At 42.8% G+C, this 27,595-nt stretch overlaps 1 protein-coding gene across 2 annotated transcripts in view; it reads left to right on the top strand.

The window, feature by feature from the left end:
- The window catches only part of AFF3 (AF4/FMR2 family member 3), a 577,629-nt gene that overhangs the window by 253,153 nt on the left and 296,881 nt on the right, over nt 1–27,595 (top strand). For both annotated transcript variants that reach the window (XM_040267685.1, XM_040267684.1), the window contains one exon: nt 16,430–16,477. In XM_040267685.1, the coding sequence (XP_040123619.1) occupies nt 16,430–16,477 (48 nt within the window). The remainder of the gene's footprint in view (nt 1–16,429; nt 16,478–27,595) is intronic.

The raw sequence follows: 27,595 nt of genomic DNA, 5'->3' as shown, positions 1-27,595 counted from the left end.
GTCTCATGGCCAAAAAACCCAAACATAAAACAGAGGCAATATTGTAACAAATTCAATAAAGACTTTAAATGTCCACATCAAAAAAATCTTTTAAAAAAATTTTCCCTTGGCTTTCACAATACCCAGAATATATTCTGTGGAACATTTATGCAGGTGAGATTTGAGGAACCAAAAAGAGAAGATGAAAGTCAGCTTCTACAGTTGAGTCTTTACCAACATGGTAGAGTTCATTACATCCAGTGAAGGTATTAATGTATGGATTCGCTGAACTTCCTCCCTCACTTTGGAAAATGTCACCTGTCTTAGCAGGAAGCTTTATTTATAATGTATTTTCTAAGGCAAGGCTTTGCGTTGTGTAGGGTTCCTGCCTAAGTGTAGCATTTTCCTCAGTAATGAGTTTATCCCTCTGTTTGCTGCAGCCTGTAGTCATGTGACCTGCCTCTCTGTGAAAACGAATACTAATTATCATTATAAACAGTTTTTTTCATTCTGTTCCTATGGATGGCATCTTTTATAGCTTGCTAATTATAAGCTCACGGAACTCAAGTGCTTGAAGTTAAATAATGTCAACAGGGTTGTAACAGATTTTCACGTTGAACACTTTTATTGATTAATTGTTCATTAAAATCTCTCAAATCTTTACCCAATTAATCCACTTAATTTATTGGGTTCTGTAATATTTCTTATTTCATACTTACAGATTAGTGCTTTTAAAATATTCTTTTTCTTCTCTTTATGGGTTTTCTTCACAAATAACTCATACAGACTTATAGTACTGTAACTAAACTGTACACCTGTGGCTGATTCATGTCAATATATGGCAAAAACCACCACAGTATTGTAAAGTAATTAACCTCCAATTAAAATATATTAATTAAAAAAACAAAAAGAAATTTACTGTGCATAATAAAAGGAAAAAAAACAGCATAATCCTACTGTATAGCACAGAGAACTATATTAATATCCTGTGATAAACCATAATGGAAAAGAATATTAAAGATAATTATATATGTGTATGTATATATATACATATGAATCACTTTGCTCTATAGCAGAAGTGAACACAACATAATAACTCAACTATAGTTCAATAAAAAATTTTTAAAGTGGAAGAAAACATGCAGTGTTTTATTGATTGAAAATTGGTTGGTAGTGACCAAAATTACAGTCTTAAAGTTAGCAAGAATCTCACCCTTAGAGGTGTGACTTAATAACTAATTTCCACTCGTGTGTGTGTGTGTGTGTGCGTGTGTGTGTGCGTGCGTGTTAGTCGCTCAGTCATGTCCGACTCTTAGGGACTAACTTCCACTCAGAGAGCCACTGAATTTCTGGTTGAACGTGTAATTAATCATTCTGTTTGCATATTTCTTTGTTAAAGAACTTTCAGGACCCTAGGTTGACTCCTGTACTCGACCCCATTGGTCAACCTCCACTGTCTGGAGTGGCCCAGAATTCCTTTCAGCCCTTTTCCATAGCAATGGCCTTGAAATATGTGTCTGCTGCGGCCCATTCCACGCCTGACCATTCCCTTCAACTCTTCCTCAAAGGCTCAGACCTTCAGTCTTGGCATTCTTTTCTAGACCCCTGGAGCTTTCAGCTCAGCAACAAAGGGAAACCCTGAACACAAGTATTGCTAGGAGTGACAAGGTTCTCACAGTGGAAGGGGAAAATGCTGCCGGTGTAGGGACAGGGGAGGCGGTGGGGAGCGAGCTGGCCCAGCGCAGGCCTTAGATTCTCTGTTGGTTGCAGAGACAGTGGCCCGTGAGATGAGCCGCGTGTAATGTCCTAGCCCACGTCCCCAGGCCCCTTGCTCTGCACACTTTTTCCCTTAACATTTTACCTTCTAGGATACCATGTGATTTATCTGTTTACCATTTTCAGCTTAGTTTTTTAAAATATTTATTTTGTACATTTATTTGGCTATGCCAGGTCTTAGCTGTGGCACACGGGATCTTTAGTTTCTGTGTGCGAGATCTTTTTACTATTCCTTTCATTAGAATCCAGACACGACAAGGGCAGGAATTTTTGCCTGTTATATTCAGTTACCGAGTCCCTGGCATCTAGAACACACTGGCCACATAGTAAACTCAATAAGTAATTTTTGAACAATACTTACTCCTTGTGTACTAGTTCACCTGACCATGTTAACAACCAATTCGTACATTTCCAGCTCACCTACTGGGAGATCTTGTAAGTCCTTGACAGATACTTTAAAGAAATCTAGATACATCATGTTTAAGACCAGAGGAAGGACTTCCCTGGTGGTCCAGTGGTTAAGACTCTGCCTTTCCACTGCAGGGGGTGTGGGTTCGGTCCCTGGTTGGGGAACTAAGATTGCAAATGCTGCTGTGCAGCACACCCTCAAAAAAGAAAAGACCAGAGGAAATTGGAGCGAGAACATCATCTGGTCTTTGTGGTCCTCATGCTGGTCCCTAGCGTTCATTGCTTTCTTTTCTAAGTACTCAAATATTCTCTAACTCTAAGATAAAATCAGTGGGCCTGTTTACTGATTGGCTCTCTGGTGGAAGGCACTCTCCAAATGCCTCATACATGTGGCCTCATTTTGGTCCTAAAAGGGAGGGGATATATGTGTATGGATGACTGTTTCATTTTGCTCTACAGCAGAAACTGACACAACATTGTAAAGCAACTCAACTCCAATAAGAATTAATTTTAAAAGACTCAAAAATCATTTACTTTCCCAGTATTAGAAATCAAGTCAATATTCAAACGTCGTTATTCATTGGTATTATGTTAGAGAGGAGGGTTAATAGATCACTTAGTGATTTTTTTTTTTTCTGTGAACCTTTAAGCCATCGTGTTAGGTAGAAAACAGCCTTGACTAATTTTCATTTATACTTTTTGACTTCATTTGACCGCTCTTGGCATTTATCACAAAATGTTCTTTATCATTAAATTGTTCCAATATAATCATGGGTGTGTTTTCTTTAGATTTCAGCCCTTTTTATTTTATTTTATTTTTTCAATAAACACAGTTAAAATTTTCTTCTTTGGAAAGATTCTAGATGCAGAAATCTGCCTTCTGATCAAATATGGTAACATCCTAACAAGAGAAGCCAAAAAAGTCAAAGTCTGTGCCACCAACAGCGGACCTCAGCAAATGGTTTTCTCTCCAATTCTTTCTTGTACTTGGGAGACCTAGCATACGGTGCCAGGCAGCAGTGAAGAGGGGCTGTCTGCATTCTTGCCATAATAATCACAGTATCGTTGAAATGGGGCATTTACTGATTATCAAACTGTTTGCTTTGTACATCTTTTTTCTCCTTTTGTTTTTTCTCATCACCCTATTTGCTCATTTGTGGCTGTGCTGGGTCTTCGTTGCTGGCTGCTGAGCGGGCTTTGCTCTTGCTGTGGCAGGCGGGGGCTCCTCTCTGGTGGCAGTGCCCTGGCTTCTCGCTGCAGTGGTTTCTCTTGTTGCAGAGCACAGGCTCTAGAGCACGGGCTCAGTAGCTGTGGCTCACGGGCTTAATAGCTCCGTGGCATGTGGGATCTGCCCAGATCAGGAATCAAACCCGTGTCTCCTGAGTTGGCAGGTAGATTCTTTACCACTAAGCTGCCAGGGAAGCCCTGTTTTTCTCCTTTCAGCTTATAACTCCAGGGGGTTTTGTGACCCGGTGAGGGAATAAAGATGGAGAGTTTGTCCTCTCACTGGGCCCTGCAGAGGCCTTGGACTAGGGATGGCGAACGGCCCAGCTCTGCTCCCCGCATTGTAGGGGCACAGGAGCTGATGTGCCTCTTGTCTTCCTGAGTAGCCCAGCGACGGTCACCAGAAGATGGCTTTGTCTGGTCATATTTCACATGGAAGTCCAGTGGTCATCAGGCACTGCCAGGGGCCTTCTGAGACCTGCCCTGTTAGAGGAAAGGGAAAACGTTTGGACTCATATCCAGGTTCAGCCCCAGGCACCGCTGGTTCCACAGGCCAGTGGACTCACTCTGCCTTACCCTGTGACACACACAGGTTTTGAAGTAACTGAGCATTTTATGGCAGTGGAAGGGAAAAGATAAAAGCTACTGTGACTGTTAGGTTGTGATAGCCTGCAAATATGTTCCAAGATGAACAGTAAAACTACATCAGCAGACTCAAGAATGAAAATGCTGGGACTTTCCTGGTGGTCCAGTGGCTAAGACTCCACGCTCCCAATGCAGGGTTCCATCCCTGGCCAGGGAACTAGATCCCACATGGCACAACTCAGACCCAGCACAAGCCAAATAAATAAATAATAAAATTAAAATATAATAATTTTTTTAAAAGGGTGGCTTAATAGAAAGAATGAAAATGCTGTTAAATATTGCATAAATGAAAAAAAGAAGAAGAAAAAAAAAAGTATAGCATTGTAGGGTGCCTCCCAGGTGGCTCAGTGGTAAAGAATCTGCCTGCCAAGCAGGAGACATGGGTTCGATCCCTGGGTTGGGAAGATACCCTGGAGAAGGGAATGGCAACCCACTCCAGTATTCTTGCCTGGAGAATCCCATGGACAGAGGAGCCTGGCAGGCTACCGTCCATGGGGTCACAAAGAGTCAGACATGACTTAGTGCCTAAAAAGCAGCAGCATGACATTGTAGATAGATTTACAGAATAGAATTTAAGAATAGAAAACTTCCTAGTATTAAAAAAGTCTCACCAGCCAATCAAAATGCATACTGATCTCTTACTCATGTTCTCCAAGGTTACCTGCTTCCACCTGGCAGGTAAATCTTCTCCCCTATCCCAGCTGATTTCAACTGGATATCTTTTTTTTTTTTTTTCAACTGGATATCTTAATTCAGCACATATCTATAGTATATCTCCTCCAAGGGCATACATAGAAAGAGTTTATATTAAGTGTACACACAGGATGAACCCTGTTCTGAGGGCCAGATGACATGAAACCTTTTTGGAAAAGTGAAATGATAATGAAGAGAAAGACTCATGCGGGACTTTAATATATTACACATTATTGACCAGAGACGTATCAATCCATTCTTAAAGAGTGATACAATTAACAACACCTTGCAAAATTGTTAAAGCTTAAAATGGATGAAAGGTTCATTACACGACTTATGATTGTCGTTATCATTTACATTTTGCTCCATTAGATTTTTGTTCCAACATTGTGTGTATTATAAATGCAAGTTTATTACCGTAAAATTTTCAAAGATGACGCATTGCAACATGTTGAGTGAAGAAGAATTTTTCAGTGAATTTATGCAGATATTTTGTCTGGCTGTCCAAGCAACATATGTACTAGTGTCTCAGAAGATGATCGTTCTTCAGAATATAGTTCTGATTCAGGTGACATAAGTATTAGACCACCAAAAAGACAAAAAACCTTAGTGGTTGATTCTGATATGGAAAGTCAAAATGCAACTCACAGTGTTGGAGACTTTACAGGTGTGTCAGGTATAACTCAGAGAAGGCAATGGCATCCCACTCCAGTACTCTTGCCTGGAAAATCCCATGGACGGAGGAGCCTGGTAGGCTGCAGTCCATGGGGTCCCGAAGAGTCGGACACGACTGAGCGACTTCACTTTCACTTTTCACTTTCATGCATTGGAGAAGGCAATGGCAACCCACTCCAGTGTTCTTGCCTGAAGAATCCCAGGGACGGGGAAGCCTGGTGGGCTGCTGTCTACCGGGTTGCACAGAGTCGGACACGACTGAAGTGACTTAGCAGCAGCAGCAGCAGGTGTAACTATTGAATGTGATAACTGGCAAACCATTAGTGAAGTAACAATTAATTTTTGACTGGCCAAAATACAAATTGCCAGCCACGGGTTTTAACGTTTCTGCAAAAATCCCCTGGTCTGTAATGAGTTAAGAGTTATTTGTGAATCTCTATTTCTCTTAGCAAAATGCTTGGGTAAAATTAATAGACTGTGTCACATAGAATTTTGCCAAATACTTAGCCCCACTTTTACCATTTCCAATAGTCATTTCAGTTCAGGGCTAAAAGAGAATTGATTATCCATCTTACCACGGGACACAAATCAGAGCAGCCCTAAGTCTCCTTAATCGGTAATTTCTTCAGGCCCTCTGGATTACTCTCTCCATCTTATAGGTTTCTGTGTTCAGAATTTCATGATTAGAAACGAAAACCATGTTCTCACTATACGCAGTAATCAAATGTTTTTTCTTGTACATTTCATTCCATTATTTAAGGGGAGAAAAAGGATCGATTATAGGACTGCCCTATTAGTAAGCCTTCTGCTACCTACAAATAACATGTGTTATTAGATTACAATTGACCCTTGAACAATCCAGAATTCACTTACTGCTATCTCTGCCTCTGAAACAAATGAAGTGATGAATGAATCACCCAAGGACAGGAAACAGTGTGGATAGAATCAGGACTCGGCTCTGGGTTCTTTGAATTCCACATCTTGTGGTCTCTCTCCAAACACACACTTTCCCCTACCTTTAGTTCACTTAAAGATATGTAAAATGAAAACACAGTTATTATATTTGTTGGAAAAAATAGGCCAGTAGATGGTTCAAACCCATGTTATTCAGCAGTCAACAATATATAGATGGAATGCTGGATGAGATTCAGGATTAAAAAGGAAATGGTACATTTAGAAGTCTCACTGAAGAATGCCTGACGTGGGACGGTTAAATACCTTCAGCCTTGTCACTCTTACCGGAGCCTGTGTGGTCTTCCTCTCACTAAAAGTAATGACCACACAGTTGTAGATGAGAAAACACAGAGCAAAGAGCAGTCTTGAAGTGGTCTTGTCAGTTTCAGGCTACAGGCAGACTTGCATGGGCGTTACTCCTGTCTGTGAATCCTGTGCCCACTTATGATGGGACAGTGTGGAGAGTGGCCCCGGTGTACAGCACAGTGCTCTGTACTGAGACATGACCCCCTGCAAAAGCACTCAATATCAATTAGTGATCAGGATGTAAAACCACCGTCTCTGGTTTTAATCTCTTTGTGCCATCAGTAGACATTTGACAAGGTCAGTGCACCGACAGACCACTTAACTTCCTGAAAACCAAATGCATTTTTAACTACAAGCTCTCATTGAGATCACTAATTCTCATTATAAAAATAGCAACATGATTGAAAGATCTTGTCCTATGGCTAGGAATCTGACTGCAAAAATCGATGATTAACTCTTTAACAACATTGCCTGTTAACAGAAGGCTAATACTTGTTCCCTGACTTACAGATACAAATGTGGAGATTAGGGAAGCCAAATGACTTGTTAATGATTTCTCTATCAATGGGTATATGCTTAATTTTAATAAAGTATATAAATGTTGATATTTTAAGAGTTTGTCCTTAAGGTAATTCTGTTGTGTTTTTTTTTTTTTTTTTTTCATTAAAGTGAAGACTTTGCAATATAGATGACCAATTACACTAAAGTGTAAGACTTTAATTTTTTAATAGTCTTTTCATTCTTTTTGTACATTGGCCATTTATTATTCATTCAACAAGTGTCTTCACGTGCTTACTCTGTTGTGCCAAGAACTCTGCCAGAAACTGGTCACAAACACATAAATGAGAGATGCCGTATCCACTGTGAAATCTACTGATACAAGTAAATGACAGTCATCAACATTTTTCTCATTTTGTTCTTTTCAGTTCAGTATGGTATTTATGACTATACTAAAATCATAGTGAAAAGTTAGCATGAAGGGGAGTGGGAAGAAACTGCTTAATGGGTGTACTGTTTCACTTTGGGATGATGGAAACGTTTGAAACTAAATGGGGATGACTATGCCTCACACACTGTGAATATATAAAAGGCCACTCAACTGTACCCTTTAAAAATGTTTGGTTTTCTGTTACATGACGTTCACCTCCTTTTTTTTTTTTTAGATAATACACTTTGTAGTTCATCCTAATTAATACATTTATTTAGCCTTGTATTGTATGATAGAGTTGGAGAAACTAGGAGCGGTCTCTTTCAGGCACTTTATCTTTCAGTAGAATTCTGAAGATTTTTCTTACAGATCTTCAACATGTCTTGTTAAGGTTATTCCTCATTTATTTTTCTTGATAGTGTGGGTGGGATTTTTTTCATATTTTTTAAGTGTTTATTGCTGCTGCACAGAAGAGCTATTGAGCTTTGACTGCTAATAGCCAACCACTTTTAAACCTCCCTTTAAAATAACAGTAACAGTGGACTCTTTTGGACTTTTCTAGATATATGATCAAAAAATCTTCTGAGGTCAGAAAAAAACCCTGAGATGATCACAGTTTTATGTGTTTTCCCTAGTGATACTTTACTTTAAAGGGGCCCTAGGATTGTACTATTTTTGCATTCCTGGGGCAGAGCCCACTAAGTTTCCACTAATTCTTAAAATATTTTATTGAATCATATTTACAAATAATCCCTTAAGGATTTTACACAGATTTTCTGAGGAGGATTGATTTATTTTCTTATGTGAGGCTTTTATACTAATTTAATAAAATAAATCACATAGCTTTCCATTACCTTCTACTTTGGAAGAATAAACATGTGGAAATTAGTTCTTCCTTGAAAGTTTAAAGCCCTTCACTTTAAAACTATTTGGCTTAAAGCCTTATTTGAAGATAATTTTTAATTTAATCTGCATTCTCAGATTTATAGGCCTAATCTCATTTTTCTTTATTTCTTATATCAGCTTTTTTCCCAGAAAGTTACCAACTTCATCAAACTTTATTAGTATTATTTTCTATGTTAATGTTAACATCAATGCTTTCTTATGATTACAAGCCCTTCCATATATTTTATCTCTTTCTTATAACACATTATGTTTATTTGGACTTTTTTTATTGAACAGATTTTTAAGTGACTTTCTATTATTGTTTTGAGTAATGTGTTTTTGTTTTAAGAAATTATATTTTTGCTTTATAAATTATGACTTTTGTTTTATAAATACTTCATTGGTTTTCTCTATTTCTTACTTTCCTTTTGTATGTCTCCTTGATTTTAAATTTTTAATTGATTGCTTAGTACATACATTTTATTTTAAAAAAAGAATGAAAGCTTTTAGTGTATGAATTTAGCTCTAATAATATCCCATTATTTTGCTTTGCTGTATTATAATTTCATTTTCCTGTAAATGCAAAGATTTATTTATAGTTGTGTGGTGTTTGTTTTATTCCAAGAATTCTAGGAGATTTTTATGTCTACTGTTTTAATTCATAGCTTAATTGTTTTGATAACTTGTGACTATAGAGTCTGGACTATAAAACAACTGCTTTTTGGAATTTTCTGATGCTCTTTTGTAGCTCACCGTGTGACCACTTCACTAGCCGTCTCACGTACACTTGAAACACTGGGTTTCCTCCTAACTGTCTAGGTTCATTATATCTCTCAGTTTAGCCTTATTTAATTTTATTCTCAAATTCTCTATCCCCCTTATATAGTTGGGGTCTTCTTTTTGGTATCCTTTGTCTATCAGGAAAAACAGAAGTGGATTAGAGACATCCAACCATGAGAACTCTATTTTCCTTTTCTTGGCACGCCTGATTTTGATGCTCTTTCTTCTTTTTCTTGACACGCCTTCTTTTGATGCTCTATTTTTTCCTCATTCTGTGCTGTGCTCTCCAATTCAGTGTTTTTCTTATGAACTGTCCTTTAGTTGAAAGTAATACTGCTACCATCTGCTGCCATTTTGTTTGTATTCCTGAGATACAGCTTTCTCTGTCTATTGTTCTGTGTTTTCTTTTTCCCCTCGATGTGTCAATGTCTCAGTGATGGCGGTGACGGTGGTTCTGAGGGGAAGAGGGGGATGTGAGCAGCAGCAAAAGAGGTGAACAGGTCCGCTGAGCACATCCGGGAAACCAGGAGGGACAGGCAGGAGGGAGGAGGCCAGCCTGCCCCGGGGGTGACTGGGAGCAGAGGGTAGCCTGAAAGGGGAGGCGCTAGGTGTGATGTGAATCCTACTGAGGAGAGCACTGGCTGCTTGACTCCTGGCCTCAGGTGGCTCTGCCCTCGGATGAGACTGGCCAGGGATTCAGTCAGAGGATGGGGCTTCACATGGATGTGTGAACCTGAACACCCCTGAATCCGAGCTCAGATCCTCAGTCACTGCTTTGGTGGCCTTGACGGGACACCTCCTTTCTTTGTATCTCATAGTTTCCCTCTGAATCAAGTTTGATTAGTCTTCTACAAGGTGTCTACAATAGTCAAATTCATAGTCAGAAGGTACATTGTTAGATGCCAAGGGGAGTTGGTGTGTAATGGAGACAGAGTTACAGTTTAGGAAGGTGAAAAATTCAGGAGGTATATGGTGGTGAGAGTTGCGTAACTGTGAATATATTCAGTGCCACTGAACTGTACAGATAAACATGGTTAAAATAGTAGGTTTTATATTATGTGACTTTTACCACAATTAAAAAAAAATTAACAAAATAAAATATATGCAAAATGCTGCTCTGAAAAAAAATAGTAAGACGTTAAAGAATACTTTTGTAGAAGTTTTTAAGACTCTGCATGTGACAAACAGTTCCTGAATGTTTGAGGACCTTTCGAGTGCTTGCAGACAGAGGTACTGTGACTTTAAAACAGTGTTATTTTAGAATGAAAGTTCCTCCTTCGATGTGTCTGATGAAGAGTTAAACTATTTTTGAAAATAGGATGCCTACAGCTTCATCTCCTCCGTAGTGAAATGCCATTTCCCACTGATTGGCTCGAGCCTTTTCTCCTTAAGCACGGCTTGCTTCTTCCAGGGCTGTGTGCCTGGCATGGTAATTAGGGGCTTAGGCTCTCAGAAATAGGATGCTCCTGGATATTGCTGAAGCTCTCCTTACCCACACCTCCGTTCTCACATTGTGCTGACAGTGTGTGGTGTGTATTTTCAAGCGGTAAAGATTTGAGGAAAGCAGTTTTGTGAAAAAGCAACGTGATCGACAAGACTGTCAAGAAGAAAAATCAGCTGGGGTTGCTCGCTTTTAATTGAAGTTTAATTGGAGGTTCAATGAGGTGAGGCTGTTATGACAGATTTCAAAATGTCATGATAGGAAAATGGCGTGGGTTCATCAGAGTCAGTGTAAATAGGGAGCAACAGCTCAGCGACCCAGTGTGAAGCACCCCAGCTCCAAACCCTCACAAAATGCAGAGTAATTCAAATTTTCATTGTGCAGCCCTCCTTCTCCGTGGGTACCTTTCCAAGGAAAGCAATGACTTTATTGTGAAAAATATAAACAAAAATTTGGAGATATAATTACATGCACGTCTTAATCTTGTTCATAAACACTGAAAGTTTTAAAAATGCAAATATAATCAAAGTGTACAACTGCAGCTGAAACCATATTTGAGAAAGACTTTGAGAAAGAAAGAAAGCAGGTAAAAGGCCCCCCAGTCTCCCTAACCCCCATGCCTACCCCATTCCAACCCTACATTCCACCCCAACCTTTGTAGATTTGGAAAAGGCGAAGTAGAATTCTCTCCTCCAGTTTCGGAGGGCACAAATCCTCGTCTCTGATGTGTTAATGTCACAGAAGAAATAAATGGTGGTATTAACTCTTTTTCTCCACTTCCTCTCCTGTCTCTTCCACTTTTGGTTTATCCATGTGATATTTGAGGTTAATGAGTAAGATCCAGAGTGACTAAGTACTGGATAATTTGCAGTGTGGGAAGAAAGGAGGAAATTTACCTGAATACTGTCCAGATTCTTTCATTTTTATACAGTAAGCGTGACAGAGACCTCAGGTTGAGCCAGTTCTAAAGGTTGAGCTTGGAGAGATTGCATGAGGTAGTAAAATTCACTAAACTGGTGTTGAACAGATGTGTGTAGGTTCTACCTTGACTGTCCCTTGCTGCCAAAAATGATTTTGGACAAGACTTTCTACTTCTGTGGGTCACAGTTTCTTCATCTGTGAAGTCATCCAGTTGGGTAAAATGAGCACTAAAGTTCCTTCCATTTCAAACTGTCTACATTATTGTGCCTCATGGATCCACTCCAGTCCACATAGGATCTGAGAAATTCAAACCCGATGTGGTGCCTTCCTTTGGGAACCCCTGGAGTCAGAGATGCTCCAGAAAAAGCCCAAAGTGTTCCTCGCCAAAGCCCCTCCAGCCCTGTAATTTAAAGGTAGGACTCCCTGAGACTGTTGTTGGAAGGCCTTTGTCCTGGCCTCATTTCTGGCACCGTCTCAGCTGGGTGAGGGGCCCTCCCAGGAAGGAAGGACCTGATGTCTGGCCAGACCCTAAGAGCTCACAGCTGGATTTCCCACTGAGATGACCGAATGTAATAATCCTACATCTACATTGTCCTTCATCTACATTGACAAGAGAAGGGTTTAACAAGGCTTCTACACTGTTTCCCTCTCCGAGTGTTCTATTTTCAGAGAAGGGTAGTAAAAATTTATTGGATCATGAGGTGAGATACTAAGAGGAACCTGCTGCTAAGTCACTTCAGTCGTGTCCGACTCTGTGCAACCCCACAGATGGCAGCCCACCAGGCTCCCCCATCCCTGGGATTCTCCAGGCAAGAACACTGGAGTGGCTTGCCATTGCCTTCTCCAATGCATGAAAGTGAAAAGTGAAAGTGAATCGCTCAGTCATGTCTGACTCTTAGCGACCCCATAGACTGCAGCCCACCAGGCTCCTCTGTCCATGGGATTTTCCAGGCAAGAGTACTGGAATGGGGTGCCATTGCCTTCTCATTGACATAAATCACTTCAAATGAAACTGAAATGTGGTATTCACGGTAAGCTTAACTTTAAGGAACCAAACATATAAAGAGTTTTTGAAATAAGTTGTGTGCCTGGGTGAGTCCACCAGGAGAGTGTGAAGTCATGTTTTCTTTGGCTGTTTGTTTTGAAGGTGGAAAATAACAAATACATTGAGAATTTAGGGTTGGAATTTGGAAGTGGGATAAGGGGAATGGTTGATGGGTCTGAAGATACGTTTTCCAACTCATCCATTCATTCTCACTTGAACTCCAAAAGAGATCATTGTTCAAAGAACCATTGAGGCCTTTGTAATGGTTGCCTCTGGCTGCCCTGGAAAGAACAGAGCGTTTGAGCCAGTTTCAAAAAGAACTCTCGGATCTAATTTGGCTGAAGTATCAGGATGGTGACATTTCCCAAGCAGTCCTGGGATAAGGCGCTGGAAATGGAAGTTGTGGGGTGTAGTCAATGTGTTTTGCCAAAATAGAACTTTTGGGAAAACAGAAGGGATGAATATAGGAAAGAGGAATGAGATGTTAGTGAAAGCATTGGGTCTTCTAATCTTACCTTGATACTTAACACTGCTTTTTACAGGGACAGACGTGTAGATTATGGTAATGCACTGTTACCAACAATAGTTGTGCTTTACACATTTTGTTATTGATCTTTTAATGATGAAATTAGAAAGGAACCATTTATACAAAGATAGTGTTCCTATCTTAACTAAAACAGTGTTCCTATTTTAACTAAAACTTAGCAAATAATTTGTAAGGAAATAAACCTCACCTACAAGTTCTCAAACTATTGGATTAAAGTCCTAAATATAAAAACTAAAACTGTAAAACTCTTGGAAGAACACATGGGTAAATCTTCATAACCTTGGATTTTGGCTATAGATTCTTAGAAATAACCTCAATAGGGAAGCAATAAAGAAAGAAAAAAATAGGTAAATTGAACTTCATCAAAATTAAAAATTTTGTGCATCCATGAATATTATGAAGAGAGTGAAAATACAACCCACAGAATGGGTGGAAATATATGTAAATCTTATATCTGATAAGGGTCCTTATCCAAAATATATCAAGAACTCTACAACCAAACAATAAAAAATCAAACAACCCAATGAAAAACTGGGAAAAAGCCATTTCCCCAAAGATACACAAATGGCCAATGTCCACAGGAAAACACGCTCAACATCTTTAATCCTTAGGAAAATACATATTAAAACATCAATAAGTTACCATTTCAACCCAATAGAATGGCTATTATCCAAAACAAAACAAAAGCAGAAAATGACAAGTGTTTGGTGAAGATGTGGAAAAATTAGGACCTCCATACATTGCTGGTAGGAATTGCAAAGTGTTATAGCCATTATGGAAAACACTGTGGCAGCTCCTCAGAAAGCTAAGCACAGAATGGCCATATGACCCACCAATTCTACTTCCTATGTCTGAAACCCAAAAGAAGTGAAAACAGGCATTCAGCCAAAAACTTGTACATAGATGTTTATAGAAGTGCTATCACAATAGTCAAAGTGGAAAAACCAAAATGTCCCTCAGCTGATGAATAGATAAATTAAATGTGATAATATTCAAATACAATGGAATATTATTTAGCCACAAAAAGGAATGAAGTACTATCATAAGCTACAACATGAACCTTGAAAACGTTATTCTAAGTGAAACACACCAGCCAGACACAAAAGGTCACATAACGTAGAATTCATTTATATGAAATATCTAGAATGGAAAAATCCATAGTGAGAGAAAGTAAAAAGATTAATGGTTACCAGGGGCTGGGGAGATCGGGGAATGAAGAGCTCCTGCTTAAGGGGCTTGGGGCCTCCATTCAGGGTGACAGAAATGTTCTAGAATTAGACATGACATTATGAATGCATTTAAGGCCAGTAAAGGCCTTATATACTTAAAATGGTTAAAGGCCATATATACTTAAAATGGTTAAAGTCATTTATTTTATGTGTATTTTACGTTACCACAATTAAAAAAAAAAAAAGTGTGCAAGCTATAGAAAACTCCTAGAAACCATGCTGATGAAATATCTTTGACAACAAGTGAGCTCAGGTTTGGGAATGGATATACTTCCAGCACAGCCTTTGGGATTGGGGAAAACTTCTGGAAGAGAAAATGTACACAATTGAGGATTAGGAGTCCTGTTTCCTGGTCCAAGCCCTGCTGTTCTGTGGCCTGAGGGCAAGTCATGTAAACCTCCTGTGCCTCCGTTGGGAGCCTTGGACAAATCTTCTGTATCTGGGTAGGAAAAATCTCAATCATGTATAGCACGTTTTCAAGCCTCACATACTTTCATTCACCCATGTTCCTTACCTAGTGTGAAGTGTGGAATATTTCTGATAAAGTACTCCACCACCAGGAAAAGAAAGTGGGGGGCACACAGGGAGGTCTGGGATTTGAAGGTGCACTTTTTGGTAGAGCCTTTGTATTATTGGAAAGTCCTCGAGTGGGTTGTGGTAAGCGTTCCCATTCCTGGGAATGGCAGGAAGTAGAATCATTCACGCCTTCCTGACAGACACCTGTTCACTGCACATGCTTAAGGCTGTGTGAAGCACTTGCTGAAGGACACAGAGCCCCCAGGTGGGTGGGGTATGTGTCCTGGAGGGAGGAGAGGTCTTTCCAGAGTCCGTCCATGAATTACCATCACGGTGAGCGCACTGAAGCAGTAAGGGCTGTGTGAACTACCATCCTGGTGTGTGCCCTGGAGAAGAAGTACACACTGTGTGGCTGAATATTCCAGGGCCAGGGATGCTACTCTGAGGAAGTCACGGTTGACCTGCCCTCTGAAGGATGGCTTGGAACAAACGAGGAAAACCAGCAATATGCAAGTCAGCGTTCATCGGGGAGAGAGGACCATGAGGAGGAAAGAGAGAACAGGGTGGGCTTGGGGAAGACATCGTGAAGAAAGCCTCATTCTGGGAGGTCACGCCAAGTGCTGGTCAGTGTCATTGAATCAAAGGCCAGAGAAGTGTCTCACTGAGATCACAGCTGGTACTTCTACTGCAAACACTGCTTTCACATCCCACAAAACCACCTCCTGTGCCCTGGGAGGATGTCACCAGCAGTAACCACACAGCATAACGCTGCTTTCACGCCCCACAAAACCACCTCCTGTGCTCTGGGAGTATGTCACCAGCAGCAACCACACAGCATCTCTGAAACTTACAATGGTCCCCAGAGTCGGCTGTGGCCTGACGTCCCCATTCCTTGGAGCCTGTACTGCGCCTTCAGCACAGGGCAGTGTGGGTGATGTGACCCAGCCTGCCCTCGGAGGCTGTGTCTCCTTTTCGTCTTTCAGGTTTCAGCCCATTGCCCTGTAAATCTAGGCTCCAGGGGTGATACAACTACCAGAGTTGTGCTTGGCATTTGGCAGGGCCCATGCGTGTATCCAGTGGGTGGACTAGATGCACCTTTGCAATAGAGGCCACTTTCCTTCCACACATTGATGGAGCCCCAGGTGCATGGAGCTCACACCTGCCAGTTGTGTGCTCTGCTCCTAAGGAGCCTGCCCTGCTGAGAGTTGACATGGCTGGAGGGTCCAATGCTGCAACTCTGGGGTGTGTGTGAGATGCTCTGGCCACCCTGTCTGTGGTGCAGCAGTTGGGGAAGGGGATGGTCTCAGCCATGATGAGTGCTGTCCCATTAAGGAAAAGAGCTCATAAGTCCCCTGTGAGGCATGGCACCCTGTCCAAACTCTATTCAGTTTGGAGGCTTACGTGCCATCTTTTCATTGTAACGATAAGACTGTTCTATCAGGCTTAATGTTTTTTACCTTTTACCCTTTGCTTGCAGGAGAGTCGATCTGGAGAAACCAACAGCTGTGTTGAAGAAATCATTCGGGTAAGGATATTCTTTTTAAAAAGTTTACCCGTTGGTTGATGTAGGTTTTAAACAGAAGGAGGTGTGCGGCTAGAGTGTCAGAGTGAGCCCGTTGTTCGTGTATTGTTTGATCTTTACCCTTTCAGAGGGTGGTCACCCAAGTTGCCTAAATAAGACTTTACAAAACCATGCTTCCTTTAGAAACCTAGGAGCTACACCTCCATCTGGCCTCTTTGCACAGGCTGAGGTGACGCTGTATGAAGGGGATCAGCTGGAAGATAGAGGAGCAGAGTTGAGATGAAAAATATGGCCGTGTTCATGTTCGGGTGCCCCCATTCATCTCCCTACTATTTAAAAGCATCTTTTAATAGTCCATGCTTCCCAGTCAGGCAGGGGTTGCCTGGTTATTTTTTTCCCAGACTTAATTAGAATCAGAAGCACTCTGACAAAGAGGTAATGCTCGATGCTGAAGATTTATTTCTATTTTGTTACGCACGTTATTATTTTGCCTGGTCCTCTCTGTAAGCCTGTCCTTTTCATCATCATCATCTCACATGCACACCTGTGAACTAGTTTCACACACAGATTCACTTAGGCTGGGCTCTTCTGCCATGTTAGTGTTCTCCTGAGTGTTCAGACGTATAATCAGGATGTCCTCTTCAACCTATATTTTTTCTTCACTCATATTTTTTCATTGGAATAACCTAATAATTTATGGCTCTCAGAAAGCTGATATTACACTGGGCAAAACACCAGGATAAATCAGACCAGATGGTGTAGCAATTCCCTATAAAGAAAAAATAACTTTATTTTAACATATTTTTAATGTTTGGACACCTTACATACTTTTTGTTGAATTGCTTGTGAGCGACAATAATACAATTATTTGGTTTAAAATTTTACATTGACTGTCAAATCATTTTCAGAAGTAGAATATTTTTATTCTTCCTGGAAAGCATTATTTCACAAATTTCTTCACTGTAGAATTGATGAAAATAATTAATTGAAGTTTGGTTTGTTGAATTTGTAATGATTTTTGGTTTTGTGGCAGAGGTTTATAGAGAGAACAGTTGTCAGAAATGTGTGGCAGCTTCATTCCTGGCATTTAAGTATATGCTGAATAAAATACATATTGTACTTTATATCTAAATTCTCTTTCCTGGGCCTTGTTTCAGGCTAAATGCAAATAATGTAAAATGCTAATGTACTTGTCCTATTTTTCTCTTTCAACATACTTTCATGTTTTGGGTCCCAGTATTCAGTGTTTAAGCCATCCTCCTTCAATTGGTTTTGGCGTCTGTCTGAAAAATGAGAAGACCACAACATACCGGTCCTCTTTTTGGTTTCACTGTGTTAAAAGTCCTGCCCCTTCTGATCTTTTCTTGTCTTTTCTGAGGATATGGAAGAGCTCTGTCATTTGACCTTTCTGTTCTGCACTCCAGGCAAGGCTTGGTGTTCATAAAGAGCTTGAGTAGTTCTCGTACCAGAAGGATATGTGTAAGATAATGCGAAAATCACTTAAAACTGGATGCTGCAGTCAAGTGTTTAAACCATCATTTGTTTTTTTCTTAAGAGAGCTGGTTTGGAGTTCCCAGCCTCGCCTCACTCCTGCCTCCCTACAATACTGACCCCTAACCCATCATACCACGGGTGCCTCCCCCGCCCACCTCAGATCAGGTGTGGAACAAGAGGGAAAGCCTGGACCCAGGAGATAATTGATTTATGCACATGCGCAGGGTCAAGGGTGGGGGATGCTGCCTTCACTGGAAGGCCGCGAGGAACAGCCAGCGAGGAGAGCGTGTAGCCTGGGAGGTGCTGGTGGTGCTGGCGCTATCATGGGAGCATTCTCCTGTCCCCCACCTGGCAGCCTAAGGGGTCAGTAGCAGCCCTTGGTACTTCGGGAGCTCCTAGAGGAGCATGTGGGTATTCCCGGTTTTGCCTGGAGTGTTTTCCTGGCTGCAGGAATCCCCAGATCTTTTGGCCTCTTCTAAGCATCTCCTCCTCTGCAGACGCATGCACAGGGCTCCTTCTCAGGTACAGCCTGCTGGGTTGGTTGTGTGTCCGTCTTATATTAGTGTCCTTCCCACACGGTGGCCCCAGGGTCTAGACTTTAGAATTCATGATCTTGTGGGATGAACGAATAAATGAGTGAGTGAAAGAATACTCTAAAGGAGAATGGTGAGCATCAGTGTGACGGCTCACAAGCGGATTCCCTTGCATGGCTGGGACTTCCCTGGTGGTCCAGTGGTTAAGACTCCAAGCTTCCAGAGCAGGGGGTATGGGTCCCGTCCCTGGTCAGGGAACTAAGATTCCACGTGCTGTATGCTTCCCCCTAAAGAAAGAGCCTTTTTAATGCTGGGTTACTGTGGACCGTCTTTGTGGAGCCCAGTTTTCCTTACCAGGTTCTCTCCCTTTGAGATCAACTCAGGCAAACCTGATGTCATCAAGATCACCAGAGGTAATTATTTGCAGGCATCTCATTCTGAAAAGCAGTGGCTTCTCTTGTTGTGGAGGAAGAGGACGGTCATGAAAAATGCCTTAAAATAATTAAAATTGAGATAGTCATTGAACAAGCGTTAGCATGCCCTTTCGGAGAAGGCAATGGCAACCCACTCCAGTACTCTTGCCTGGAGAATCCCAGGGACGGGGGACCCTGGTGGGCTGCCGTCTATGGGGTCGCACAGAGTCGGACACGACTGAAGCAACTTAACAGTAGCAGCAGCATGCCCTTTCCATATGGTAGGTACCGGGCATCAGTGCTAAGTTTTAGACAGATGTGACCCTGGCCCTTTTGGACCAACAGTGTGCTGGGAGAGATAGATACTACATTGTTTTTAAAATCTCATAAATAAACCTGTCCTGCTATTTGTGATAAATACTCGGGTTTCCTGAACATTTTCTCTAGCATTTATTACATAATTTGTGATCAAGAATAGTGTCTCTGAGGAAGCAACCTGTGAACTGAGAGCTGGAGGATGAATAGAAAAGCAACCTAAAGAAAATGGTGGGGCTTCCCATCAGAAGGGGCAAAGAGCTCGGCTTGTCAGAGATCTGGGAAGGAAAGAGGAGGCCCGTGCAGCCGGAGGGCAGATGGGAGAAGCCTGGCAAGAGAGGCCAGTCATTTGGTACCTTCTCAGCCACGCTCAGGAACCGCTAAGCAGCAGGGAGCCAGTGAAGGGTCGGAGCTGGGAGGGATGTGAGCAGACTGGGGCTGTCGTGGGGAGGAGGGACGGGAGGTGGAGGAGGCTGTTGCAGGTCCCGGGTGAGGGATGCTGCGTAGAGACCTGTGAAGATGGAGGGAGAGGCTGATGCTGTTACCGAAAGAGTGGTTACTGAAAGCCAATAAACAGGCCAGGCTGGTGGAGAGGAAAGTTTCCTTTATTTTAGATGTTGGCAACTGGCGGAGCAAGGCTGCCATCTGTACAAAGGCAAGAGATTTTATGGACAGAAGTCGGGGGGGTACATGCAGAAACACAGCACAGTCAGCTCTGACAGTCATCTTTAAATTGGTCATTGGTGGTCTGACCAGTGTCATCTTGGTTGTTTTAGGTACAGTTAATCTTCACTTCTGGAAAAGGCAGTGGCACCCCACTCCAGTACTTTTGCCTGGAAAATCCCATGGACGGAGGACTCTGGTGGGCTGCAGTCTGTGGGGTTGCTAGAGTCAGACACGACTGAGCGACTTCACTTTCACTTTTCACTTTCATGCATCGGAGAAGGAAATGGCAACCCACTCCAGTGTTCTTGCCTGGAGAATCCCAGGGACGGGGAAGTCTGGTGGGCTGCTGTCTATGGGGTCGCACAGAGTTGGACACGACTGAAGCAACTTAGCAGCAGCAGCAGCAACTTCACTTCTACAATTGATTTGTTCCCATTTCTCTGAGGCCAGTTCTCAGAATTGTGTCAGCTAATGTAACGTCATGGGTACAGTCTGGTCATCCTGTAGTTACCTTCTTCTACCTGGGGTTTCAGTATCTATAAGACAGCTCACAGGCTATGGCTCAGAATATTATCCATAGCCGTTGAAAAGGAGCTAAAGGTCCTTGACTGTGCTTAATGACTACATTATTATTAGTTGGTCTCCTTTGCTCTGTCTCTGCACTTCTCATTTCTCTGATTAAGCTTATTCTCTGACTAAAGTTTTCCATAGCAAAAGGCAAGCAGAGGACATGGAGGGTGCGTGGGGTGGTTAAGGGCAAGGACCATAGGGTCCTGCCCCGTTTAAGTGCTGGGTAAGAGGAGGGAGTCCATCACACGATCGTTTTCAGATATCCTGAGTTTGAGGTGCCTTGTGATACTCAGGTAGACGTGGAGAATGTGCATAAGCTCAGAACAGAGGTCTGAAAGGCAGGGCAACATTTTGGATGGATTACCGCATTGGTTGTAAAACTGCAGAAGTGGGTCCATTTGCCTGGAGAGGGACTACCGGCTGAGAAGCAATGGAGCCTAAAGTCCACCATTTCAAGGCCAGGCAAGGGAAGAGGTACTGGTAAATCCATGTGAGAGGGAGTCAGGAGAGAACCTGAGGAAAAATCTTGACTGAAAAGTCACAGAGTCGAAGCCAAGAGAATTTCCATTCAACTGGGCTCAGAATTCCCCAGAGGAGAAGAGAGAGGAGGGTGGAAGACCACCCAAAGGATTGGAAAGAAAGGTCATGGGTGACCTTATGGAGTACTGTTTCTTTTTTCTTTTTAAATTTATTTTTACTTATTTACTTTTTGGTCACACCATGCCGCCTGCTGGATCTTAGTTCCCCGACCAGGAACTGAACCTGTGCCCCTGCATTGGAAGCTTGGAGTCAACCACTGGACTGCTGGGGACGTGCCTGGAGTGCTGTTTCTGTGGAGGAGAGGGGGCAGAATCCAGACTGGAGCAAACTGGGGTGGGGGCCCTGAGTTTAGAGACCACTCATGAGGAGAGGCCATGGTTTCCATTCATGCTCTTCATTTGCACTAAATTCTATGTGAGTGTGTGTTCACTTGCTCGGTCATGTCCTACTCTTTTGTGAGCCCATGGGCTGTTGCCCGCCAGGATCCTCTGTCCCTGGGATTCTCCAGGCAAGAACACTGGAGTGGGTTGCCATGCCTTCCTCCAGGGGATCTTCCCAACCCAGGATCGAACCTGCATCTCTTGCGTCTCCTGGGTTGGCGGGTGGATTCTTTACCACTAGCACCACCTAAGAAGCCCAGATTCTATATGGACCACCAACAAGGACAGGATGACATTTATTGGAGAAGGAAATAGCAACCCACTCCAATACTCTTGCCTGGAAAATACCATGGACGGAGAAGCCTGGTAGGCTCCAGTCCATGGGGTCGTAGAGTCGGACATGACTGAGCAGCTTCACTTTCTTTCTTACACTATGTCTGAGACACTCTGCTAAGGCTCTTGCCTATGTTTTCTCATTGGGCCATCACAGCTGCCTGCTTTGTAGTTGGGAACTATTATCATCCGCATTTTACAGAGGAAGAAACTGAGGCAAGGGGAGGTTAAACAGCGAGCAGGGGCACACAGCTGCCATGCAGTAGAGCTGGGATTTCTGACCAGCTCTGTCTGGGACCAGCATGGCCCCCCACCTGCGGTGCTGTCTTATTAAAGCAAGAAGCACCCCCCAGCTCATTCATGAAACCACTCAGGCATTTTGCCATGAAAGAGAGGTTTCCCGCTCCCACACGTTTGTGATCCGAAAGTGCCTGATCACGCATGCGTGCACTTGAACTCATGGAGGTTTTATGGCCAACATTAGCAATCTCACCTTTAAATTTCGTTTTCCTCTCCCCTCTCTTATTTTTGCTGAGGTGACTGTTTTCAAGTCATTTGAATATTACATTATGTCCTCAAGCACAATTATTTTTTATCCTAGCTCAGAGAATTTCATTCTTGGGACCTAGTAAATCTATGTATTATGGCAAAATTCATTTAACCAAGGGGCAGATTATAACGGAGTTCTGTGGAGATGAGCTCCAAGGTCTGGGAGCCCTCTTGGCTTGACATATGTTTGTAACAGTTTTCTAAGTTACACTGTATTTCACCCTTAAGGGCTCCAGTGCTGTAATACTTAGGTGCTTTTCCTAGCATTATCCATTCACGTAGAATGGCATTAACATTTTTTCAGCAAATAAAATCCATTTACAATGTAATGGGGTCATGTGGGGCTGAAACTAGAATGCACAGATTTGACGCCAGACAGCTCTAGACGGTGGTTATTGAGAGCCACCCTCATAACGTAGGGAGCTTTTGTAATAAGAGGCCAGTGTTGAGATCTGGTTTAGATATAAAGGATGGATTTACAGACAGTTTCAGGGCACCATCTGAGCAGATTATCTTCTTGGCTTTCATCTTTAGTCACTAATTTAATTCCAATTTCCTGCAAAATATTCATGGTGGATATGTACGTAGAATTGCCTTTCTGCTGTATGAAGTGGGTAACTGGGACTTGTCTAAATTCTGGAGACCCATACCAATTTCCTGACGCTGTGAGTGGCCAGGTGTCCAGCAAATAGAGGGAACTCAGTTTCCTTGGTTTTCTAGCAACTGAGGAGCCTCCTAGAGAAGATTTCCAGTTGTGTTTCTGGGAGGTCTGTGAAAGAGGAGAGAGTTGAGGTTACCATCACATACCGCATACATCATCATGCCACCTCAACATGACCAGGCCCTGAGTGGTGTGCCAAGAGAAACCTGATGCTCAAGTGTCCACAAGCTCCTTAATCCAAATGAAAATACGTGTGTGTGTGTGTGTGCTCAGTCATGTCCAACTCTTTGAGACCCCATGGACTGTAGCCCGCCAGGCTCCTCCATCCGTGGGATTTCCCAGGCAAGAATACTGAAGTGGGTTGCCATTTCCTCTTCCAGGGTATGTTCCTGACCCAAGGTTAAAACCTATCTCTTGCATCTCCTGCATTGGTGGGCAGATTCTTTACCACTGTGCCACAAAAATGCATTAATCCCTCTTGGAGAAAATAGAAAACAAACAGACTCTTGTTTTAAGTGATCTGTCCGGGTCATTTGCAGAACTGGACCGAGGTCAGATCTGCCCTTTTTCCGACCAGACAGGCATTTTCTGCCTCATGTTGTTTTCTTTGTAAATTATTTCATTTGTTTCAAGTAGTAAGGATTTTATTCACGACAAAATGAAGCCCACAAATGGCAAAATCAGGCTGGGCATAACTGCAGAGGAGCCCCATTTACATATCCCATTACTTGGTATTGTAAAACAGAATCAAAGCAGAAGTAACAGTGATGGAGGTCTGGAGAAATTCACCAAACAAACTGCGTGTCTTATCCAAGATATATGAGTTTCACTTGGCAGTGTCTTGTTTTGATTTTTCTTTTTTTTCATTTGGCCACCTGGATGCAAAGACCCTGATGCTAGAAAAGATTGAGGGCAGGGGGAGAAGGAGGCAACAGAGGAGGAGATGGTTGGATGGTATCACCGACTCAATGAACATGAATTTGAACAACCTCCGGGAGATAGTGAGGGACAGGGAAGCCTGGCATTCGGTAATTCATGGGGCACAAAGAGTCAGACACAACTGAGAGACTGAACAATGACACCCTGGATGGATAGAGACACAGACATCATGTGAAATATCTTAGTTTACATCTGAAGGTGCAGTTTTGCTAGATGTTATTAGTCCTTTTGGCTGAAACCAGAAGTCCTACTTAAGCGGCTCGGTGTCTCTGCCTAAGGGTCCTGGTGCCTACGCAGGGGTATCCAGCAGCCTGCTGCTAGTTTCAGGGCCATGGGCTATACTCTGTAGGCTTTGTGCGGATGCCAAAGCTGTTTAGTTTCTAACAGAAGCAGGGTGAGGATTTTGTCATTCAGAATCTGTTCTGAACCCAGAGGCTTCAGGGCAATGGCCAAAGGGACCTCGGAGGTCTGGAAGCTTCAGTCTGGAGTGAGTGACTTTGCCTTTCTGTGTTTACGTGTCCATGTGCGTGGTTAGACATCAGAGAGGCTTACAGAACCAGGAGTGTAGAGGCACGAGGGGATGTTAGCCGGCCCAGTGGTATGTGGGAATACACTCTACCCTCACAGTCTCGGCATAGTCAATATTTTTGCTCCCATGTTTGTCAATATCTTGCTGTGAAGGGGCCACCTGGAGGAGAGGAGCAGGCCCACAAATAGTAACAACAGCTGGATGCTACAGGCTGTCAAGGAAGCTTGGGCGCTGGTGCCTCCTGCTGTGCCCAGGTTGGGCCAGGTCTGTGTGTCAGTAGCCAGACTGCATGATGGTGGGGTTCCCAACAAGGTCAAAGACACAGCTTCCTCATTTCGCGTCAGGATGCTGGGAGAACTTCAGCACTTCATGAGAGGACCAGGGTGTTAAATATACTTGATTTTTAAAGTTTTCTGTTACTCTAGCCTTGCAAGGTACATCCGCCAAGCCAGAGAGATGATAAGATTGAACGTGACTCAAAAAGAAGTAGATTTACTCAGTGCTTTAGAACGCTTGCCAGACTCACAGGAGGAGCTCAGCCCGCGCTTACAGGACAAGTGGGTTACAGAGAGAGAATGTGGGCGAGAAAACAAATAGAAATGCATTCCTTTGAAAGGCGGTGTGCATGGTTCAGCCCCAGCGACACAAGAATGTAGAAGGTGCGACAGAGCCAGCCGCGGGGTCCATTGGATCACACTGTCGTGTGTCCACTCCTGTTTTGACAACATCTCCGAGTGTTTTGCTTCTTTATATTTCAGTGAGTCTTCATTCTCATAAAGATAAACACTTGAATGTGGAGCCCGCGCAAATCCTTATTTATCTCTTTCCGTGAATGAGATTTACCGTTGCAGAGTTATGAGCCCTTGGTGGGCATGCAGCGCCGCTGACCAGCACTCCCGCCTCAGCGTGCCATCTCTCACGCCGCGTCCCCCAGGGTGTACTCCCATCCTGGCGGCCGTTCGCTCCCAGTCTCCTCCATGGACGTCTCTCCCTGTAACTGTCCCTTACATGTAGGTCTCCTACCCCGGCTCTCTCTCCTTCTCACGGGCTGGCTTCCTCGGTTCGTGTTCTGTGCTGAGATGGGTATCAGGTGTATTTATCAGGCTCTGCTCCCTGATTTTCATGCTCACCTGTTCCATGCCCCCAGATCACCCCACCAGATGTGTCATGAGACCTCTGCCCTGAGGTCTCCTCTCACTGCACCTGGCTTTTCCTCTGCTGGCTTTCTCCTGAATCTCCTCCTAATGGGTCCATTTCTTCCTGTCCCCATGACCATCCTTCAGTCACCATCCTTTCCCACCTTGATCACTCCAGAGACCCCCTTTCTGGCCTCCAGTCTCCTGCCTCCGCCTAGCTCTCCCCAGTGCAGGCAGAGTCAGCTTTCTAAAGAATGTTTGCTGGAAACACATTAGTGGCTTCCCCAGGCTCGGGACACGGTCGGGTTCCTGGATGTGGTCTACAGAGCCACACTTGCTCTGGCTGCCGAGGTGTTCAGCCTCGCCTGTCTCCACTGCCCACCTCCCTCGCTGTACACGACTTCTGTACAAGCAACACCACAGCCCTCTCCTTCCCCTCCAGGCTTCACTCTTATTCTCTCTACCCCTGACCCCAAACATCCAAGTGTTTCTTTCTTTTTCTCTAAGTCTCACTTAAGATGCCACTCCCTCCAGGAAGCCTTCCTGATTGCCAGAGTCTGAATACATGCTCCTGTGCTATATTTCTCAGGGATCCTTTACTTTTATCACAGCTCTTATCGTATGGACTCAGAATGGTCTTTCTTAAGCCCTATTAGGCAGTGACCATTATCTCCAAGGGCTAGCAAGCAACTAGCATGTAATGGATATTTAATTAATGCTGAATAAATGGATAAGGAATAATGAATGAATGAATGACTTTGACCTTTTGCTCAATGTCTGTTTTTGCTCTCTACCCTGTTGTCCTTCCCCAAAAGACTGAAGTACTTTTTTGAAGCATAAGCTTGAAGCATAACCTGAAACATAAGTTCTCCAAGGACAGTCAAGATTGTTGGGTTACCTGGGAGCATGAGGACACATTCTGCAATTGGGCCACATTCAAGAGCAATGAGAATTCACTTAATAACTCCTGAGGGTTGGAAGTGGAAAGAACATACCACTGATGTCCACACCAGAAGAGCTCATACCTTTTGTGTAGTATCCACTAACTGTAGTCTGATTATCTTTCATGAGACTGAGTTTTCTGTTTTGTTATCTGATGAATCCACAAGTTGAAGAAATCAAGGTGTTAAATTTGCAGGGATAATTCAATTAAAATGTTGATCATGGAATCAGGAGAGGGAAGTCAAAGCTATTTCCATGACTAATATGCTCTGTCTAAAACCATTCTTGGAACAATTAAAGCACGTTTACCCAAAGTTATCCACTCAAGAAGTACATTTTAAGACTGTACTTACTATCGTGAAAATCACACACAGTGTTCTTTATTTTTTTTCACATGAAGAGTTATGATATTACCCTGATGGGCTGCACATTACTATTACATACTCACAGGAAAGTTCTGAATAATTTCTAAGATCGAAAATGATCATTCGAGGATTGACAAGATACAGGCCTGGAAAATTAGAACATCTATCTAGATATTAATCATATTGTTTGTTTTTTAAACAAATTTTTGAGAATAATTCACATAGCCATTAAACTTTTACAATCCAGTGGCTTTTAGTATGTTCATATAATTGTGTGTCCTTCACCACAGTTAACTTCAGAACATTTCACTCATTACCCGCCAAAAAATACACCTCTCAGCCATCACCTCTCTTCCTTCCCCATCCGCTCCAGCCCTAGGCAACCATTGACCCACCTTTTGTCTCTATAAATTTGCTTATTCTGGACATTGCGTAGAAATGGAGTCACACAGTATGTGGTCTTTTGTGGCTGGCTTCTTTCACTTACTTAGTGTTTTCAAGTCCATCCAAGTCCATCCGTCTTTTAAATAAGAGATAATTACCTGTAGTTCTTACACTCATGATTATTTAGACATTGCTGTCTGTGCTCAGTCGTGTCCTATTCTTTGTGACCCCATGGACTGCTTCCCACCAGGTTCCTCTGTCCACAAGAGTTTTCAGGCAAGAATACTGTACCAGGTTGCCAATTTCTCCTCCAGGGGATCTTCCCAACTCTGGGGTTGAACCTGAGTCCCCTGCTTGGCATGCAGCTTCTCT

This window comes from Oryx dammah, unplaced genomic scaffold (genome assembly GCF_014754425.2).
Source record: "Oryx dammah isolate SB20612 unplaced genomic scaffold, SCBI_Odam_1.1 HiC_scaffold_25, whole genome shotgun sequence".
In the NCBI taxonomy this organism is placed as follows: domain Eukaryota; kingdom Metazoa; phylum Chordata; class Mammalia; order Artiodactyla; family Bovidae; genus Oryx; species Oryx dammah.
This window is presented reverse-complemented; position numbering and strand designations above follow the sequence as displayed.